The sequence below is a fragment of the Vigna umbellata genome, chromosome 3 (assembly GCF_029865625.1).
Source record: "Vigna umbellata cultivar VRB3 chromosome 3, Vumbellata_1.0, whole genome shotgun sequence".
NCBI lineage: Eukaryota > Viridiplantae > Streptophyta > Magnoliopsida > Fabales > Fabaceae > Vigna > Vigna umbellata.
The window spans coordinates 1,869,166-1,890,960 of NC_142167.1; the positions used below are offsets into that span (position 1 = coordinate 1,869,166).

General features: G+C 39.6%; 1 protein-coding gene and 1 pseudogene across 1 annotated transcript; both read left to right on the forward strand.

Moving 5' to 3' along the window:
- Positions 1-9,324: 9,324 nt before the first annotated feature.
- On the forward strand, positions 9,325-11,378 carry LOC148201390 (uncharacterized; annotated as a pseudogene).
- A 1,894-nt stretch (positions 11,379-13,272) lies between these two features.
- Positions 13,273-16,920, forward strand: LOC148201391 (uncharacterized). Its single transcript, XM_088111128.1, has 2 exons — positions 13,273-14,379; positions 16,671-16,920. Exon 1 carries the CDS (start codon positions 13,378-13,380, stop codon positions 13,858-13,860), a length of 483 nt encoding a protein of 160 aa, XP_087967254.1. The 5' UTR covers positions 13,273-13,377; the 3' UTR covers positions 13,861-14,379; positions 16,671-16,920.
- The last annotated feature ends 4,875 nt before the right edge of the window (positions 16,921-21,795 follow it).

Consider the following 21,795-nt stretch of genomic DNA (forward strand, 5'->3'; position numbering starts at 1 on the left):
TAGATAAATAAACCGAACACGAGATAATTCAGGAGACAAACCGCCAGTCAATGACCGAGCGCGAAAATAGGCATTTAATGAAGTTTTGGACGAACGTCACTGAAGTATTGGACGAACGTTACTAGGACTATTGGATGAACACTATTTAAATTTATGGATGAACGCTAATTCAATTCAGGACGAACGCTATCACCGCTCGTTGATAATTACAGGAGGAACAAACGTTCGGTATAGGACCGAGCGTTCTTTATCACATACACATTTGGACGAGCGTTCGGTATAAGACCGAGCGCTGCTTAGGACGTACGCTTTGGGTCGAGACCCATAGCTAATTCAATACATTTGAAATAAGATTTTTCATAAGTTATAATGTTGAAGTTACATTTGGAACAATATGACTAAGTGTTTGAATATATTCTCAGGCTTCTCAAATTTCTCACAAACACTCAGGGTATTTACGTTTGGCCGAATGCACAAACGTAAGGTTAATATAAGAGGGCGTTCGTCCTACATGCGAATTCTTTCCAAAAGAAAGGATTAAGCTTTTTCAGAAAAGTTACATAGGATACCGAACGGTCAAGGACCGTTCGATAACGAACGTGTGTTATCATACAAATCTCATTTTCAATTTCTCATTTACAATAAACTCATTTTCCAGTATAACTTTCATACATTTAATTAAGCATATCATAGAAAAAAAATCTATAATGTTCATGCATCATCTCATCATACAGCTCACATTTCAGTTTAATCCAACCATATAATTTTTCCTCATTTCCATACAATCAATTCAATATCATATTCATACACCAAAATCCACTTATCATACATCATACTTCAAACATCACATAAACGCACATACAGTACAGCAAAATCACATGAATTAAATCTAATAAGCTTCCCTTACCCGGATTTAGCAGTGTGCGTTCGTTCTTCAGAAAGAACACCCGATTCCAGTACAATCTTTTCTACCCTTAACGTTCAACCCAAAACTCCTTAAACTAAAATTACAGAAAACCAATATTGGTTCAGAGAAGGTGCATGCAAATTCAGAATGAAACTTGCATGTTGAAAATGAAGAGTAGTTGAGGACGTGCAACTTACCCGTTTCAGAATCCAAAACCGTTCGGTTCAAAATGAAGCTCACGGTGCAGGGGACGTCCTCACGGTGCTGAAACGTGAACGGATCAGAGAATGGTGAGTTGCAGAAGAGAGAAGGAGAATGGGTTTTAGAGAGAAGGGAGAGAATTTGGAAGATCAGAGAGTTTGAGGAAGAAGATGAAGTGTGCAGAGAAAGGGGAAGAGTTTTCCAGAAATCAATTTTCTCTTCCCAGGCAGGACGTGTGTCCATTCTTCTGCTGCCACATGTCTTCCATTAACGTTTTAGAATGTTCTAAAAATGACATTTGGCAACTGCATGCAGAGTGGTGTGTGTGCGTTTCTTGATGGCACTGCTCACGTGTCACAGTGCATTAATGGAGCAGAGAGGTGAGTCATCACCTAATAAATGAGACGTGACAGATAGCGTTCGACCTGGATCAGGTATTTTGAGGTTTAGATTGTAAGCGTTCGGTCTTGATGTATGAATTATTATTAGCGTTTGATCTTGATCTGATAGTGAACGTTCGATCCTGATGGTGATTATTCTAAGTTAGTGATCGTTCATAGAGAACGTTCGGTCTCGATGATGTTTGTCCTCAGGTAATGCTCGTAAAAACTTAGCGTTCGATGTAGATGAGGTTTGATCTTTGACCGATCGTCCAAACAGTGTTCGAATAATAGTATTCAGTCTAATAGAGTTCGCTGTTTTAGCGTTAAGTCTAAGTGCTCGATCTTAACGTTCGTTCAATAGTGTTCGACCTAATAGTATTCTGTCTATCAGCGTTTGGAGTTTTAGCGTCTAGCATAAGTGCTTGATCTTAGCGTTCGTTCTTTTGGTGTTCGAACTAATGGTATGTGGTCTAATAACGTTTGGTGTTTTAGTGTTGAGCCCAAGAGATTGATCTTAACGTTTGTCCAAGCAGTATCCGATTTGAATGAGGTGTTCGGTTTTAGCGTTCGGCCTAATAGTATTCGATTTAATATGGTGTCCGGTTTAGCGTTCGGTCAATAGTGCTTAATCTCATGACGTACGGCCAAATAGTGTTCAATCTAATATGGTGCTCGGTTTTTAGCGTTCGGCCTGATTATGATGGATTTTATAGCGTCCGTCCAAATAGCATAGTGTTCGGCAATTTAGCTGTCGACAGATAGCGTTCGTCCGAATAGCGCGGTGAATAGTGTTGGCTGTAACACCCCGAAATTTTGTGTTACGCTGACTAATTTTTCCGTAAAACACGTAAGTAAAAATTCAAATTTTTAATATTCAACTTCCACAGAAAAATAGTACGTTATTTATTACAAACCGATTATTCCGAAAATAAAACGTTTAAATAGTCAGGATCGAATACAAACAAATACATTCCCAGTCATCTATCCCATCTCTCTTTCATCCTTTATGCATGTTCAGAAATATCAGCCATCACATCTGCAATAACATCTGCTCCCGTATAACATCACACATTACACGATCATCGCATTCACATGCACAAACAAGCAAGGGTGAGCTAACAAAATACAATTCATATACATCATAAATATACTCATAATAACATACTATCATCCACACCTTAACCAGATCAAACTATATACCCAAGTACGAATTATGCTTCAACCATATGCATATACCAATATGTATCAAAATATCAAATTAGAATGCATACGCCAATATACATTACAAAATAAATCAAACTACATCCACCAATATTACAGATCAATCAAAATACATACACCAATTTGTACTAGCGTCACTCCCATAACTCTTTTCAGAGCTTCCCCGGGCCGTTACACATTACCCTAATGTGTAGTGCTGCTTCCCATCACTCTATAGGGAGATTCCTCGAGCAAGTACACAAGTCACCCTCCATCACTCTAATCAAGAGCTTCCCCGGACAAGTGCAAGTATACCCCTCATCACTCGCCTAAAGAGATTCCTCGGGCCCGCAAGCACAACGCCAATCAAATTTTGTAATGAGCTTCACCGGACTAGTACCCCACGTCACCCCCATCACTCTTACATAAATGTAAGAGATTCCCCGGGCGGTTACACACGTGACCCGTGTATAGGGTTACTTCCCATCACTCTATAGAGCTTCCCCGGGCCAGCAACCACAACGCTTACTATCCACCACTCATTTAATGACACCAAGTAGCCAAAAATACACATATCCAATAATCCTCACAATACCAATCCAACCATACCATAACGCACATATCATATCATCATCACATAATCATCACAATACCAAATTTTAAACAATTCAAGTTCTTCATTTAACATGAAACTTATAATCAAATCATATACAACCATGATTTCAACAGTACTTAACCATTCAAACATCATTATCCTATCAATTTGCAATCTCAAACAGATCACCCAACATTCCCATATCAAATAGATATATCAAACAACTCAAAACAGTGTACACCTAACACATTTTCTTTATATCTTTTTAATATCTTTTTAATACTCATTTTTAGGTAACTCAAACAGGTTTGAAACCGTTACCAACAGTTCCGGAAGGGTCAAGAACCCCCAAAACGACCTAGAGAACGTCCAAAACGGACATCCGGAACCCCCAAAACTATCGAAAACAAATTCTGCAAAGTGTAGGTGCGAGTTAACTATTTAGACGAACGTCATAAACCATTGGACGGTGGACGAACGCTGTTACTCTTAGTCGAGCACTATTGGGACGAGCGTTGTTACTCTTAGTCGAGCACTATTGGGATGAACGCTGTTAAAGCTAGCGCTTCATGGACGAACACTGTGAGATCAAACACTAGGCCGAACGCTCAGAACCGAACACCATATTGAATTCAACACTCCTTGAACGAGCGCTTTACTATCAAACCTTATGAAGACCGAACGATAATTAAACCATCAACTGACCGAACACTACTAAACCAATGAATGAATAACCAACACCTGAGCGATCGTTACTAAACCATAACTTGAGCGATCGTTATTTAAACCAATGACCGAACGCTATTAATATCATCCCCGAAAACCGAACGCTCTCCAGACAAGGACGAACGCTAAAAGCCTAAGCCAAAGCATGATTATGACCGAACGCTACTATCAAGAACGAACGTTAACCAAACCAACATTTGACCGAACGCCACTCAGCACATGGCATGACCGATCGTCCAAATCCGACATGGACGAACGGTCAGTTTTTCGCATCATGCAGAATTCTGCAGAATGGTAGCAGAACCTCACTTGACCATTTCTAACCACTTTTCTCAACTTCTTAGACTCTTAATTCTCGTTTTAGACTTAATTAAACTTATCCAAATGATTCTAAGCATTTCTACTACCATTTTTTTAAGTGATTAAAGTTCACTTTCAGCTCCAAAACACTAACTTCAACAACTTAGGGACCCAAATTTGATTCTACTACTTGGAACATGTTTTAGACCACTTTTATGTTTCTAACAAGTCACAATGGACTTGTCTAGACTGCCCAAACAGTCCAGGAACACTGCAGCCCTCATTTACTCAAAATCCCTACCTCACTTCCTCTAAAATAGCCCAAATTGACCATAAAGACACTTGATTTCCTTTCTAACAGCACTACCACCGAATTTTCATGTCAACACAGATCCAACATACACAATTCCAATAATCATCTCATACTTCCATCAATTCATCCAACCAAAAATTCATTAACTAAGCAAAACACACAATTTTCGTATTCCATGAAAAGTGAGTTAAAACTTCCTTGTTTACCACCCTAATTCACACCCAAATCCATCAAAACTTCATTTACGCATATACCAACATGCTAGAACGAATTTCCATCATCCAATTCACATATATTCATCACCTACACAATTATTTCATCATCCAACTTATGCAGAATTCATAGATTAAATCTAACTCCCCTTACAACTTTACCTTCAAGCTTCTTTCATATTCAGAATTCTCAATCCATCATTTAATTATCTCACCTTATCATATTGATAATAACAAGTCCATAGATTCAAACAGAAAACCAAAGATCAAGGATCAATCTAACATCATCTCCATATGCTTAAAACATTTCATCCAATTCATACAAATTTTCCACAAAGTAAAATACATAGATTAGCTCCCCTTACCTCTTGAAGATCTTAACTTCTTCTTCCAAGAGAGTAACTCTTCCCTTCTGGTAGACCAAGCAAGCTCCAACACCTCTGCACACTTAGAGTTTCGTTCTCCTCACACCAAAAAGCTCTCCACTCTCCCCAAATTTCCAAATCTGATTTGGATTTAAAGAAATGGCTCCAAGATAAGCTAGGACCCAAGATATTGTAATTTAGCAATAAAAGACCAACATCTGGCCATCCTAATCCATTTTCCAGCCCAAAATCCGGAAAGAATGGTTTGTGGGAAGATTCCCCAACCTTGCACGCTCAAAAAAACGTGTTCCAGGCTGTTATGTTTCCATAACTGACGTAGCTAATCGATTAACTCAAGTGCTAATCGATTAACACGAGTCCAGAGGTTAAAAACACGAAATTTTCTCTGTAACAATCGATTAACTACAGCTGTTAATCGATTGTTCCAGCAAAGAAAACTCAAACAGCACATCTGTCACAACTTTGACAGATCGGTTGAACCCCTTCCCGAAGTCGGAATTAGGCGTATGAGTACTCGAATCGAAGCTCTTTGAGTCTACTTTCCTAATGGAAAAAGAATTAACCCAAAATATTAATTGTATAAAAAGTTATACATAAAATAGTAAACCTATGTCAAATTTTGACAGCATTCTATTTTACACTACAACTTGAAATTTTTACAACTTGGTAAAATTTTGAGTTTACAAGGGTCTTACATTGGCCAAATACGTTCGGCATATAGCGTTCGGCAGATAGCGTTCGGTCATATAGCGTTCGTCCAGATAGTATTCAACCAACTAGTATTCAGCAATAGCATTCGGCAGATAGCGTTCGTCCAAATGTATTCGTCCAAATAGTGCTCGGCAAATAGTGTTCGGTTCCAAGGTTATTTGCTCTTGTTTTAAGTGTGCAATGTGGTTGGAATATATACTCTGATGTGATTTATGTGAAAAACATGTGAATGCATGAGATATGATAAATTACTCTGATAATATGACTGTGGTTGTAAATGATGAGTTTGAGTATGATTTGGACATCTCAGGGAGAGATGACTGTGGATGTAAATGATGAGTTTGAGTATGATTTGGACATCTCGGGGAGAGATGGATGAAAGTGATATGTGGTGTTGTGGTTGTTCTGTATAACTGTAGTGAACTTTGGGCTCGGTCTCTATATCCCTACACTCAAAGCATTGTTCATGCTCACATAGAGAAGAACAGTGTCTGTGGTGAGAGTAGAGGGAGGTCCTCGTCTATAGCCTTTAATGGCAGAGATAGGCAGCTTGGGGATTCACCTTGCTAGTGTTGAAGAGTGCCAACAGAACTATGCAAGTGCAAAGACGACTGCTAGTTCGAGAGTTATACAAATCCGGATGAGTCGTGTGAGTGTGAGTTGTGGTTTAATGAGAATGCTTGAATTGTTCTTATATATATATAACTACGTATGATGACATGAATTAACTGTGCTATATGTATAACATGTTTTTTTTTATATCTAGCTCACCCTTGCATTGTTTTTGTTATGTGCTGTTTGGGTATGTTTCGTTGGCGATGATCATCCACTTGGATGGGAGTAGATGTTGTCGAGGAGATTCCCTTGGAGCAAGAGCTAGAGGATACCGAGGTTGCGGTTTAGTCTGCTAAGAACTTTCCTATTCGAACACTTGTTGTAGTGTTCAATAATTTAAACCGTTAAGTTTAAATTTCCGTTTCTTTGGCGATGATCATCCACTTGGATGGGAGCAGATGTTGTCGAGGAGATTCCCTTGGAGCAAGAGCTAGAGGATACCGAGGTTGCGGTTTAGTCTGCTAAGAACTTTCCTATTTAAACACTTGTTGTAGTGTTCAATAATTTAAACCGTTAAGTTTAAATTTTCGTTCCTTTGGCGATGATCATCCACTTGGATGGGAGCAGATGTTGTCGAGGAGATTCCCTTGGAGCAAGAGCTAGAGGATACCGAGGTTGCGGTTTAGTCTGCTAAGAACTTTCCTATTCGAACACTTGTTGTAGTGTTCAATAATTTAAACTGTTAAGTTTAAATTTTCGTTCCTTTCTTTTTCGGATGACTGTAATTCCGCACTTAAATTACACGTCATATGCTGACTGTTCTCTATATTTGAATGTTGACGTCTTTATTATATAATATTGGTTAGGTTTAATCCTTTTCGACATCCCTATTTATGTACGAATGTCTCAATTGGGTCCTCGTTTTCTAAAGTGTATCAAAATGGTCCTTAATTTTGAAAATTGATATCAATTGAGTCCTTTCCGTTAAGTTGGCTGGACGGCGTTAAAAAAATTGATGAGTGGATGCTGAGATGACGAACGAACGCTCGTCCACCAGCGAACGAACGCTCGTCCACCAGCGAACGAACGCTCGTCCACCAGCGAACGAACGCTCGTCCACAGGCGAACGAACGCTCGTCCACCAGCGAACGAACGCTCGTCCACCAGCGAACGAACGCTCGTCCAGCAGTAAGAGGTCGACGAGCGTTCGTCCAATATGATGTTCGATAAAATAGCGTTCGGCCTAAGTACTCGATCCCAGCGTTCGGCCTAAGTATCAATCTTAGCGGTCGTTCTTAAAGTGTTTTCGGTGCAATAGCGTTCGTCCTAAGTATCAATCTCAGCGTTCGACCTAATGGTGTGATCAGTTAAATAGCGTTCGGCCTGTTAGTAAATAGCGTTCGGCCTGATAGTATAGGATTTGATAACGTCCGTCCAAATAGCGTTCGGCCTATTGATTGGTAATTAGCGTTCGTCCGATGTTTGGCAATTAGCGTTCGTCCGTTTGCAATTAGCGTTCGTCCGTGGTGTTCACTTAATAGCGTTCGTCCTGGGTGGTGAATAGTGCTCGTCCAAATAGTATTTTACAAATAAGTTGGATTCCAAGTTCCTTTGCTCTTGGGTTGAATTATGTGTACCAATGGTTGGAATATTGGCTGTGACGTAATTTATTTGAAAATATGTGAATATATGAAATATGTTGGATTTGTTGTGATAATATGGTGGTATCTGAATATTCATAATTGTGGTTAAGTTTCAAAGTAACAATATGATTCATGGACGTAATTCCATGATCCTCAAGGAGAGGATACATGGTGGTGTTTTGGGGGGTTGTATAGAATGATTACATGGTAGCTCAGTTTTGGGGGTCATCCTGAAGCTCCAATGGTCTTTCTTCTCATGTAGAGAGGATTGAACCATGTGGTGAGGAGTAGCAGGAGGTCCTAGTCTTGGGTGCTTCCATATGACCCAAGGTGAGTGATAACGGATTAACCTCGTGACTGTGGCCGGGCGGTAGTGCCCCAAAGTTTCATCAGGCGGTAGTGCCAGGGCGGTAGTGCCCAAGTTTCATAAAGCCACCACGGGTGCAAGACCCGCCATAGCTCGGTAATCATTCTAGTCCGGACGAGTCGGTCTATAAAGGAACGAGTCGGGTATAAAGTAACAAGTCTTGTGATGTTAGTTTACCATGTTTGGATGAATGTTTACATGTCATGGGAGTGTGTGAATATGGATCAATGAGTATGCTTTAAATTGTTATTTTTATATGAACCTATGAATGATTTCATGAATTAATTGTGCTAGGAGATAACATGTTTTTATATCTAGCTCACCCTTGCATTTGTTTGTGTTGTGTGCCAATTTGGATATGTTATTTGGCGATGATCATCCACTTGGATGGGAGCAGATGGCGGGGAGGATACCTTGGGAGCAGCTCTTGATGGAGACGGCAGTGCTGCAACCTAGCTTCACTAATTCTTATTTCGTGAACTCGTTTAATTACATTTGTGTGTATTTTAAGTTTTAAATTTTCCGTGTTTTCCACGGGAGATTCCAATAATCGTATTGTCAATTTCCGCACTATTCTGAGGATGACTGTAATCCTTAAATACTCTTGACTGCTTTCCTATATTATGCATGATGACGTCTTTATTATATATGCATGATGTATATATTTGGGACGTTACATTTATGGTATCAGAGCAGTTTCTGTCCTTAGAGGATCCTGTAGGGTATGTGTGTGCCGTGCTTGTGCTTTGTACTCTTAGCCTTGTGGGATGGTTGTCCTTGTTTCCTTGGGTTGGACTAATGGTGTTTTCTCTGTATGAGCAGAAAATGGCATCTAGATCACCTTCTCCTCCTCCTTATCAACCGGAGTCCTATGAGAACACCACAAGACTTGAGGCTGTACTTGAGGCTATGCAACTTCATAATACTGCATTGGTGGAACAAAACACCATCGCTCTTCAAAACCTTGAAGCTGCAAGAGTGTCAGCTGAAGACACTCAGAAGTTCCTTAGGGAAATGATGGTTAATGGAAGACCTTCCCCTGGTGCTTCTTCCTCTGTTGCCGTTCCAGTTCAGGAGTGGAGTTTGGAGAGTTTTCTCCAACATCATCCCGCCAAGTTTAGTGGCAAGTGCAGTCCTGATGAAGCCGATCATTGGTTCCAAGATATGGAACGAATCTACGAAGCCAAAGGGTGTCCGGATGAGAAAAAGCTGGCCTACACCCAGTATTTGCTGACAGGAGAAGCTGGACATTGGTGGAACAGTGTGAAGGCTATCTTGGAGAGGAACAGGACCCCTATCACTTGGGAGTTGTTCAGAACTAAATTCTACACTGAATATTTCCCAGATAGTGTCAGGTTTGCTAAAGAGGTAGAGTTTCTGGAGTTGACTCAGGGCAACAGATTAGTATCGGAGTATGCAAATCGTTTTAAACACTTGCTTCGCTTCAACACTATGTCAATAGATGAAGAATGGCAGTGTCGCAAGTTTGAGAATGGCTTGAGGAAGGATATAAAGTTACTAGTGAAAGGATTGCGCATCAGAGAATTCTCCGCCTTGGTAGAGATGGCCCGTGATATGGAAAAGACTAAGGGAGAACCAGAGGGACCTCAGAGACAACAAAGCCAACCACTTAGGGTTGGTGGACCTGTGATATCCCGGGGAGACTCCAGTTCTAGAAGGACCCCTTTCTCTAGACCTTCTTCCTTCAGGTCCAGGAGTTCATCCTCGCAGTCATCGGGGCAATCCAGCTTTGCCAGTTCCGTTAGATGCTTCAAGTGTGGTGGACCACACCTCCGAGTTCTTGCCCTCAGTTAGAAGGGTACAGGAGGTGTAATATCTGCAGGCAAGAGGGACACTATGCCAGAGACTGTCCTACTACTAGGAGGGTAGGACCACAGCCACGCCAAGCTGGCACATCTATTCAGAGGGGTGGACACAGACCTCAGGCAACCGGGAGAGTTTATGCGTTGACTGGGGCTGAGGCAACCAGTGCAGGTAATTTAATTGTCAGCAGTTGTTTGTTATTTGGAGCTTCGTGTGTGACGTTGTTTGACTCGGGGGCGACACATTCTTTTGTGTCTAAGGCTTGTGTGGAGAGGCTTGGTTTAGTTGTCAGAGAGCTTCCGTGTGATCTGGTGGTGTCTACACCAGCAGCTGGGTTAGTTAGAACATCTGATGTGTGCTCCAGATGTCCTATTGAGGTAGAGGGGCGTAGGTTCATAGTGAACCTTATTTGCTTACCTCTGCAGGAGTTAGAGGTAATTCTGGGAATGGATTGGTTAGCAGCCAATCGTATTCTTTTAGATTGCGGTGGTAAGAAGTTAATATTTCCCAAAGAAGATGAAGACTTGTCATTATCGCTCGGTATGTTGAGGCAGGATATCTTCGAGGGTGCCAGCTGCTTCCTAATCATGTTTCATATGGACGGGACTTCTAATTTAAACTCTTTGTCGCTTGGGAACCAGAGTGTAGACCTTCTGGTTGTGAATGAATTCATGGATGTTTTCCCTGAAGAAGTTCCTGGTTTACCTCCTCCGCGAGAAGTAGAGTTCTCTATTGATTTGGTCGCAGGAGCAGGACCAGTATCCATGGCCCCTTATCGGATGGCACCAGCTGAGTTGGCTGAGTTGAAGAAGCAGATTGAAGAGTTGTTAGAGAAACAATTTATCCGGCCAAGTGCTTCGCCGTGGGGTGCGCCAGTGTTGCTAGTAAAGAAGAAGGATGGTAGCTCAAGGTTGTGCGTTGACTATCGACAGTTGAATAAGTTGACGATCAAGAACAAGTATCCATTGCCGAGGATCGATGATCTGATGGATCAATTACACGGAGCTACAGTATTCTCCAAGATTGATTTAGGTCGGGTTACCATCAAATTTTAGTAAAGGCCGATGATGTGCAGAAGACGGCATTCAGGTCCAGGTATGGCCACTATGAGTATGTGGTTATGCCTTTTGGAGTGACTAATGCTCCAGCCATATTCATGGACTATATGAATCGAATTTTTAGACCCTTCTTGGACAAGTTTGTGGTAGTGTTTATAGATGACATACTTGTCTATTCTAAAACTCGGGAAGAACATGAAGATCACCTTAGGGCAGTACTTGAAGTGCTGAGAGAAAGAAGATTGTATGCCAAGCTGTCCAAGTGTGAGTTTTGGATGAAAGAAGTTCCTTTTCTTGGGCATGTGATTTCAGCTGGAGGAATTGCTGTTGATCCCACTAAGGTACAAGCAGTACTTCAGTGGGAGAGACCTAAGACTGTTACAGAAGTCAGGAGCTTTGTGGGTCTAGCGGGTTACTATCGTCGTTTTATTGAAAGCTTTTCACGGATTGTGGCGCCGTTGACACAACTGACTAGGAAGGATCAACCTTTTGTTTGGACAGACCGTTGTGAGACTAGTTTCCAAGAGCTAAAGAAAAGGTTGACTAGTGCACCAGTTTTGGTTATCCCTGACACGAGTAAACTTTTTGAGGTTTTCTGTGATGCCTCTCATCAGGGATTAGGATGTGTACTGATGCAGGAGAAAAGGTAGTGGCGTATGCATCAAGACAACTCAAGTTCATGAGAAGAATTACCCCTCATGACTTGGAGTTAGCAGCTGTGGTATTTGCTTTGAAGATTTGGAGACACTACCTGTATGGCGCGAAATTTCAGGTGTTTAGTGATCATAAGAGTCTGAAATACCTCTTTGATCAGAAGGAGCTTAATATGAGGCAAAGACGATGGATGGAGTTTCTTAAAGATTATGACTTTGATCTCCTTTATCACCCTGGGAAGGCAAATGTGGTGGCGGATGCATTGAGCAGAAAGGCAGTACATATTTCCTCATTGATGATCAGAGAATTAGAACTGGTAACAAGCTTCAGAGATTTGAGGTTGCAAGTAGAATTTGAAGATGACAGCATCAGATGCAGTAATTTGGTGGTATCTAATGACTTGTTGAAGCATGTTAAAGAAGAGCAGTCAAAGGATATTGAACTTCAGACGTCAGCTAGTTTGATTGGAACTGATCAAGGTAAAGATTTTGCCTTGGGAGTCGACGGTATTTTGAGATTCAAAGGTAGGGTCTGTGTCCCTAGAAATTCAGAAATGAAAAGGTTAATCCTTGAGGAGGGTCACAAAAGCCGTTTTAGCATGCATCCAGGCATGACAAAGATGTACCAAGACCTCAAGAAGTCCTTCTGGTGGTCGGGTATGAAGAGGGACGTGGCACAGTTTTCGGCTTCTTGCTTGACTTGTCAAAAGGCAAAAGTGGAACATCAAAGACCTGGAGGTTTGTTGCAACCGTTAGAGATTCCCGAGTGGAAATGGGATAGCATCGCGATGGACTTCGTTACCCATTTGCCACGCACTATTCGAAAACATGACGCAATATGGGTAATAGTGGACCGATTGACCAAGAGTGCTCACTTCTTGGCAATTGATTTAAGAATGTCTATGGCAAAGTTGGCGCAACTATATGTTAAGGAGATAGTAAGGTTGCATGGAGTGCCTTCGAGTATTGTATCAGATAGAGACCCGAGGTTCACATCCAGGTTTTGGCAAACCCTTCAGAGTGAAATGGGAAGCAGACTACAGATGAGCTCGGCCTATCATCCCCAAACGGATGGACAGTCTGAGCGGACGATCCAATCGCTTGAAGATTTGTTGAGGACTTGCATTTTGGATCACCTAGGAGTATGGGATGAGATATTACCACTGGTTGAGTTCACTTATAATAACAGTTATCATGCCAGTATTGGTATGGCTCCGTTTGAAGCCCTGTATGGAAGACGCTGCAGAACACCTCTCTGCTGGTTTCAGGATGGAGAAGCAATTTTGACAGGACCAGAAATAGTTCAGCAGACTACAGAGAAGGTAAAACTTATACAAGAAAGGATGCGAGCATCACAGAATAGGCAGAAGTCCTATGCTGATCGGAGGCGCCGGCCGTTAGAATTTGCAGTTGGGGATCATGTATTCCTCCGAGTGACTCCTACTACCGGAGTAGGAAGAGCTATTCGTGCTAGGAAACTGTCTCCCAGATATCTTGGTCCTTACCAAATCCTACGACGTATAGGACCAGTAGCATATGAGATGGCTATGCCACCTCAGTTAGCAAACTTGCATCCAGTATTCCATGTATCTCAACTGAGAAAATACATGTCTGATCCTTCTCATGTGCTTGAAGTTGACGATGTACAAGTCAGAGAAGATTTGTCAATTGAGGCGCAACCAATAAGAATTGAGGAGAGTCAAAACAAGCAACTTAGAGGAAGAACTGTTAGACTTGTAAAAGTTATCTGGAACAGTGAAATGGGCGACTCTACGTGGGAGCTAGAGGAAGAGATGAGAGAAACTTATCCCCACTTGTTTCAATAAGCCAAATTTTCGAGGACGAAAATTTTGTTGTTGGGGAGAATGTAAAGAATCAATTTTTAAAAAAAAAAAAAAAAAAAAAAAAAAAAAAAGAGAGAGAGAACGGGGAGGAAGGAACGTGCGCTGCCACAAAGGGACAGTGAACGTTGCTTCCCCCTTTGAAAACAAAACAACAAACGGGGGAAAGGGGGAAGGAAGGAACGTTGGCCACAATGAGACAGCCAACGTTGCTTCCCCATTCAAAAAGAAAAACAAGAAAAGGAAAGAGAAGAAGAGGGGAAGACGGAAGAGTTTGGGAAGTTAAAAGGAAGTTTTGGGGTTCTGCCGGGAGGGGAAATTCTTGCTGCCAAATTTGAGAGGGGAGAAGTGGGAGCTGCTGTTGAAGCTGCAAGGAGGCTTTGGTGGTGCATTTGGAAGAGTTGAAGAGTGGCTGGAAGTTCTGGGAAAGAGGAGAAGTGAAGAACTTTTGAAGTTGGAAGGAGATCAAACTCTCTGGAAGTGATTCAAGGAAGTCTTCAAGAGGTAAGGGGAGCTAGATCTTTTGTTTGATTGATGATATATGTTGTGTTTAATGCAAATCTGGGAAGGAAGGGATGAAAAATTGGGATTTCTGGGTTTTCTGGGTTTTCTGGAAAACCTGCGATTCTGCAGAATTCTGCAGAAACGCGCGTTCGTCCAATTTGATGAAAATTGGACGTTCGTCCAAAATGGCTCGACCAATTAGTGGTCGGGAGATATTGGCGCGTTCGTCCAAACGGCTCGACCAATTAGTGGTCGGCCAGATTATGTTGAGCGTTCGGTTTTTAGTTCAGGGTTAGCGTTCGTCCTTCAATCCTGTATAGCGTTCGGTCTTTTTGAAAAAGTTATATTAGACGCTCGGTTTTGTTGTTAGCGTTCGTCCAAACATTTTAAATGCTCGGTTTTGATGTAAGAGTAATAGTGAGCGTTCGGTTTTTATTGGGTGTTCTAAGGTGTGGATATTAGACGTTCGGCCTTATTTAATTGAAACTGTGAGCGTACGTTTTTGTGGGTACTCTTAGGTTTGGATATTGAGCGAACGGTTTTTGTCAAATTGTGATGTGCGCGTTCGGTAATAATTCGATAGTTTTAAGTTTAAATCTGGAGCGTTCGGTCTTGTTCTGTTGAGCATTCGGTTGTAGTTTAAATTCTGATTTTGAGCGTTCGGTCTTGGTTTCAATCTGATTGTGAGCGTTCGGCCTTAATTCGATATCCAATCTTAAACGTTCGTCCATATGGTGTTCGGCCTTGATATTTAAGCACTAGGTCAAATAGTGTTTAATTCAATAGGGTATTCAATGGTTTAGCGTTCGACCCTGTAGCGTTTAATCTCATAGCGTTCGGCCCAAGTACTAGATCTCAGCGTTCGGTCTAAGTTCTCTATTTCAATGTTCGATCTTAAGTAGTATTCTTAGGATTTAATCTTGAACGTTCGGTTTTGATGTATTAGTGTGCGTTCGGTTTTAAATTCAGAATCCTTAATTTAGATCTGGAACGTTCGGTTGTAAATTGATATTCGTAAGGTTGGATCATGAACGTTCGGTCTTAGTGTACTAGAAATTGTAGCGTTCGTTCTTTTAGGATTCGGATTTAGCGTTCGTCCAATATGATGTTCGATAAAATAGCGTTCGGCCTAAGTACTCGATCCCAGCGTTCGGCCTAAGTATCAATCTTAGCGGTCGTTCTTAAAGTGTTTTCGGTGCAATAGCGTTCGTCCTAAGTATCAATCTCAGCGTTCGACCTAATGGTGTGATCAGTTAAATAGCGTTCGGCCTGTTAGTAAATAGCGTTCGGCCTGATAGTATAGGATTTGATAACGTCCGTCCAAATAGCGTTCGGCCTATTGATTGGTAATTAGCGTTCGTCCGATGTTTGGCAATTAGCGTTCGTCCATTTGCAATTAGCGTTCGTCCGTGGTGTTCACTTAATAGCGTTCGTCCTGGGTGGTGAATAGTGCTCGTCCAAATAGTATTTTACAAATAAGTTGGATTCCAAGTTCCTTTGCTCTTGGGTTGAATTATGTGTACCAATGGTTGGAATATTGTCTGTGACGTGTTTTATTTGAAAATATGTGAATGTATGAAATATGTTGGATTTGTTGTGATAATATGGTGGTATCGGAATATTCATAATTGTGGTTAAGTTTCAAAGTAACAATATGATTCATGGACGTAATTCCATGATCCTCAAGGAGAGGATACATGGTGGTGTTTTGGGGGGTTGTATAGAATGATTACATGGTAGCTCAGTTTTGGGGGTCATCCTGAAGCTCCAATGGTCTTTCTTCTCATGTAGAGAGGATTGAACCATGTGGTGAGGAGTAGCAGGAGGTCCTAGTCTTGGGTGCTTCCATATGACCCAAGGTGAGTGATAACGGATTAACCTCGTGACTGTGGCCGCGGGGTAGTGCCCCAAAGTTTCATCAGGCGGTAGTGCCAGGGCGGTAGTGCCCAAGTTTCATAAAGCCACCACGGGTGCAAGACCCGCCATAGCTCGGTAATCATTCTAGTCCGGACGAGTCGGTCTATAAAGGAACGAGTCGGGTATAAAGTAACAAGTCTTGTGATGTTAGTTTACCATGTTTGGATGAATGTTTACATGTCATGGGAGTGTGTGAATATGGATCAATGAGTATGCTTTAAATTGTTATTTTATATGAACCTATGAATGATTTCATGAATTAATTGTGCTAGGAGATAACATGTTTTTATATCTAGCTCACCCTTGCATTGTTTGTGTTGTGTGCCAATTTGGATATGTTATTTGGCGATGATCATCCACTTGGATGGGAGCAGATGGCGGGGAGGATACCTTGGGAGCAGCTCTTGATGGAGACGGCAGTGCTGCAACCTAGCTTCACTAATTCTTATTTCGTGAACTCGTTTAATTACATTTGTGTGTATTTTAAGTTTTAAATTTTCCGTGTTTTCCACGGGAGATTCCAATAATCGTATTGTCAATTTCCGCACTATTCTGAGGATGACTGTAATCCTTAAATACTCTTGACTGCTTTCCTATATTATGCATGATGACGTCTTTATTATATATGCATGATGTATATATTTGGGACGTTACAACTACTGTAATCATGTAATCACTATGGATAGGACTGAAATCTTATCAAACCTGTATGCTACTGGATCATACTCTTCTCTTATATTGTCCTGCTCCCAATATTCTTGTTCTTTACCTGAAACAAACAAGAAAGAATACATAGCCATCAGCCTAAATGCATATGATTAAAAACTGGATGTTATTATGACTGACAACTTGTTTTCCTTATGAAAGGACAAAAAGTGTTTTAACATTAATTTAATAAAGCCAAACAAAATTGAATGCAAATTGTTAGTACAAAAGAACACACAACGAAAGTTGATTAGTGTTAAAATATGACAAAATTTCAATAGTAGTATACCTGTATTTTACAATTAATTTGAATATATCTTAGGTGTAACATCCCAAAATACAGTAATCACTATAATTCAGAATTAATTACAATTAACAGTAATCACAAACAGTCTTTACATTAAAACTGGATTGAAAAGCCTAACGACATCAGTACAGAGGACGCGTGTAAACGCATACAATGAAACCAAGAGTGAACGCTCTTAAATACATAAACTAACGTGCACCAAAATACAATCAGAGATGAATAAGACGAACGGCCTTACAAAATAGGTGGCCGAACGTTATAACTATGCTAACATATACAGCCTAAATCAAACGAGCACTCTAAGGCTCGGCCTTTACTTCAACTTCAACCAGATTGGAGTCGTCCAAATTTTCTTCTTCCAGCATTGCTTCAAGGGATGCACCACCATCTGCTCACATCCACAACGGATGATCATTGCATTTGACAAGACGGACGTACATATACAAGAGACAACACAATGGAAATGCAAGGGTAAGCTTATAATATTTAATTTATCCAATTAACACATACAGTCATAATTCAATTCAAGCATACAACATGTAACTTATCATAAAATTAGCATATCAATATACATATAAGACAGACCGTCCGGACCGTATGAACCATGTAGTTACAAGCGTCCTTGCACCCGAGTGGTGTAGTAACTGATCATTCCCCAGCTGCCACTTCGAGGTTAACCCTATCTGCCCGAAGTACTCAATGGACTAGGGTCTCCTGCCATTCCCACGCATGAATACCCCCTTCTACTTGAAGAGGCGTATCACGGAATATCAGGATGGACTGCGAGGCTTAACTTATCCAGGTTCATACTTTACCATTCAATATTTCACACATCTGAGACGTTCCTCCTTGGAACGCTCGTTAAAATCCATTTCCAATAATTCTTTCAAAGTATCATTCTCCCATAATAACAAGTTCCCTTTATTCACGTTCTCATTCTCTGTTCCATTCTCATATATTAACAACAGGCATCCTTTAATCAAATAAGAACGAACTTATTACAATGCATTTGACTTCACGCTTCTGAACAAAAGAAACGAACTATAGTCCACTTACGGACGTTAAGAATACTAAAATAGTTTAAATGGGATTGAGTTTAGAAAATCAGAGTAATACTTAGAAAATATTGAGTACAAAGACTTTAGGTTGAATTAAGAGAATAAATATCTTACAGAATAACTTAGATAAAGAATAACTTAGATAAATAACCAGAGAAGTTAAAGTACAGAAAACAACTCTTACTGTAATTGAACGAACGTTCAGAAATTTACTTTGGACGAACGTCAATTACGTTCGCTCAGAATTCAATAATAAGGACGAGCGTTCAGTTTGAAACCGAACCCTGCTTTGGACGAACGCTAGGTCAATGACCGAGCACAAATCAGAACGAACGCTGGAAACAAACCGAGCGCTATTTAGGACGAACGCTTCGGTATAAGACCGAACGCTAATTCAGACGAACGTTCAGTATAAGGGCGAACGCTCTATAGAACGATCGTTCGACATAAGGCCGAACGACATTAAGGACGAACGCTCGACATGAGGCCGAACGTCACGTATTTATAAAGTTTCAAATATTTATCTAAACTGAGCTGAAACGAACGCTCATTCACTAAATTGGGGACGCTCGTTCTCGAGCAGAATTCATTCCAAATGAACGAATTCCAACTAAGTTATTTTAATGAAAAACCGAACGGTCTATGACCGTACAGTGACGAGCGTCATTCATAAAAGGGGAAGATTAAAATTCCAGATTTCTCAAACTTAACAGAATTTTCCAGATTTCATTTTTCCAACTTTATAACATTCATTCCAGATTTAATTCACCTTCAACATCATTATCATACAGTTTCAATATCCAAATCCTCCCAAATATATCATAAACATACTCCATTCATACATAATCAATTCAACATGCTTTTTAATCAAGATCAACAACATATATCATACATAAAAGTCAGTGTTCATCCATAACAGATCAATCAAAACCAGAATTCATATCAGATCTCAGTAACCATTCATAACAGCTCAACTTCATGAAATTCATACATGCACAATAACAGTGATCATCCATACAACTCAAATCTTATATTCTTCATTCATGCAACTCAGATCATTCAACATACAGTATAAATTAAACATATAAGCTTCCCTTACCCGGATTGAAATTCAAGCTTGTTCTAGATGTATAAAAATGGCTTCATCCAACTACGTTTTGCTTAGGATTCTTGACTCTTCCAGAACCAAATCTAACCACAGATTACAGAACACTTAGAATACCAGTTTGCATGCAACTAAAACTCTATTTTTCCAGAACCTAAGGACGAACTACGAAAGGGACTTACCAGTGTCAGTCTTTGAAGCTGTTCGGTCCAATGGATAGCTCTTAGTGCAGTGGGTGTTCCTACGGTGCTGAAAACGTGATTGGAGAAGAAACGTAAGGATTACAGTAGAGAGAAGTTTAGGGTTTTTAGAGAGAAGTTGGAGAAGATGAAAGGGTGAGTTCAGAGGTTGAAGATGAGTTCGTGCAAGAGAGAGAGAGTTTTCGAAAAGTCTGGTTTTGTTAAACCAACGTTCAATTGGAAGAACGTGTCACAGGTTGCCACATGCACACCAAACTCTGATTTAGAAGATTCCAACGTGACAAGTGGCGTGTGTGCATGCAGAGTTTAGTGCGTTTTAATGTTTCAGAGAATGATGAGCGTGGTGCTTCGTGCACGTCAGACAGAATTGTGATCAGATTAGGAAGTGGGTTTTAAATGGCTGGGAATGAGGTGGCAAGCATTAAGGGTGAGATGTCAGGATTAACTTAAGCTAATTATTAAGGGTCTCACATTAGGTTACCTCTCAAGATTAGTCCCTACATTTCTTTACCCCCAATGATTCATTAATAAGTTAGAATTATGATCTAACATTAGCATAAATAAAGGCCAATTTTATGAACTAGTTGTAGAAGGAATAAGGTCAATTTTATAGTGTAGTCACTTTGAAGACTGACAATGATTCATTGTTCAATATAAAATGAAAATCCAAATGAAATAGACATATTCACTTAAGTAAAAGTAAATAAATTAAACAATAATAATAATAATAAAGAGTATTAAATGTATACTTCTTTTAATATTAATGTGTATTTATAAACTATTAACTTAGTATTTAAATGATTAAATTGATGATAGAAATATAGTTATTTTGACATTTAATATTCATGATCACCTTAGATGACAACAGGTTGAGTCGAGCACAGATAGTTTATCCGCAATCCAACCTGACAAAAAAATTCATTCTCTACCTACTTAAAAAATATTTGCGAATATTTTAAAACCCGCAGATACCCACGGATATCTGTAAATATTTTAAAAATATATTTTTATAAATTATCAAGATAAAATTTAAATAAAATTTCAAAAAATATATAAAATATAATATAAATTAAATTAAATACAAATTAAAATTATATTTTAATTAAATTTAACCTCATAAAATATAAATTAATGTTAATTTTAATTAAATTTAACTCAATAAAATATAAATTAAATTTTTATTTTTATTTTTTGGAATAGTGGATATCCGCAAGTACGGATAGTATAATACCCACACCCAACCCATTTATAAGTGAGTATTAAAATATCCGCTATCTATATATCCACAAATATTAACTATCCGTCGCAGGTTTTATCCGTGGATATCGCAGACCAGATATTTTTGTCATCCCTAATCTACATTTACACTAATATGGTTAAATTATGACCATTGATCAAGGACCAATGAAGGTAAATTTAGATGTTGTAAACTTGATGAATGACAAATTACATTGGTGAAATTTTACATTCACCTTTCGGTCTTGCAGAGGACAGTAGAATTTAAAATAGTAAAACTTTATTAGCCTACACCGCCGGAATGCCTGTCTCCACTAGGCAAAGGAAGGTTTACAACTATATGCATTGTGTATTGCCAGAAGAAATTGCTCACACCTAAGTACGAATTTGGGTTTGAGTAGTAACAAAGGTGTGTCTTCGTGTTTTTGTTGCCATGTTCCCTATTAAATGGATTTTGTTTGCGTGCTTTTAAACATTGTTGATAACCGCTAAGCTCCTGAGTTAACGGACAAGGGATATTAATCTTTGTTTAAATTTTAAAAAAAATATATAGAATAGATAATTATGGTCACTAATGCTAATTATGTATCTCGATGGACCTAGAATCGAAAGAAAAAAAAAATTATTTGTAATTTATTAATTTATGCAAAAATTTTAGTTTGCGAGAAATGTTCTTATTTTTTTATTTTATTATTTTCATCTTCTATAAATGTTTTTTTTTTGGGGAAAAGTTTGTCCAAGTTTATACTTAAAATTTTGAAAGTGTTTACTAATTAAATGGATAAATTATGAGATAATACATAACTAATGGACGAATAAGAAGAAAGAAATAGAGAAAGTAAAATGAGATTTTTATTTCAGTACCTTTTGGCATTATTTAATAATGCT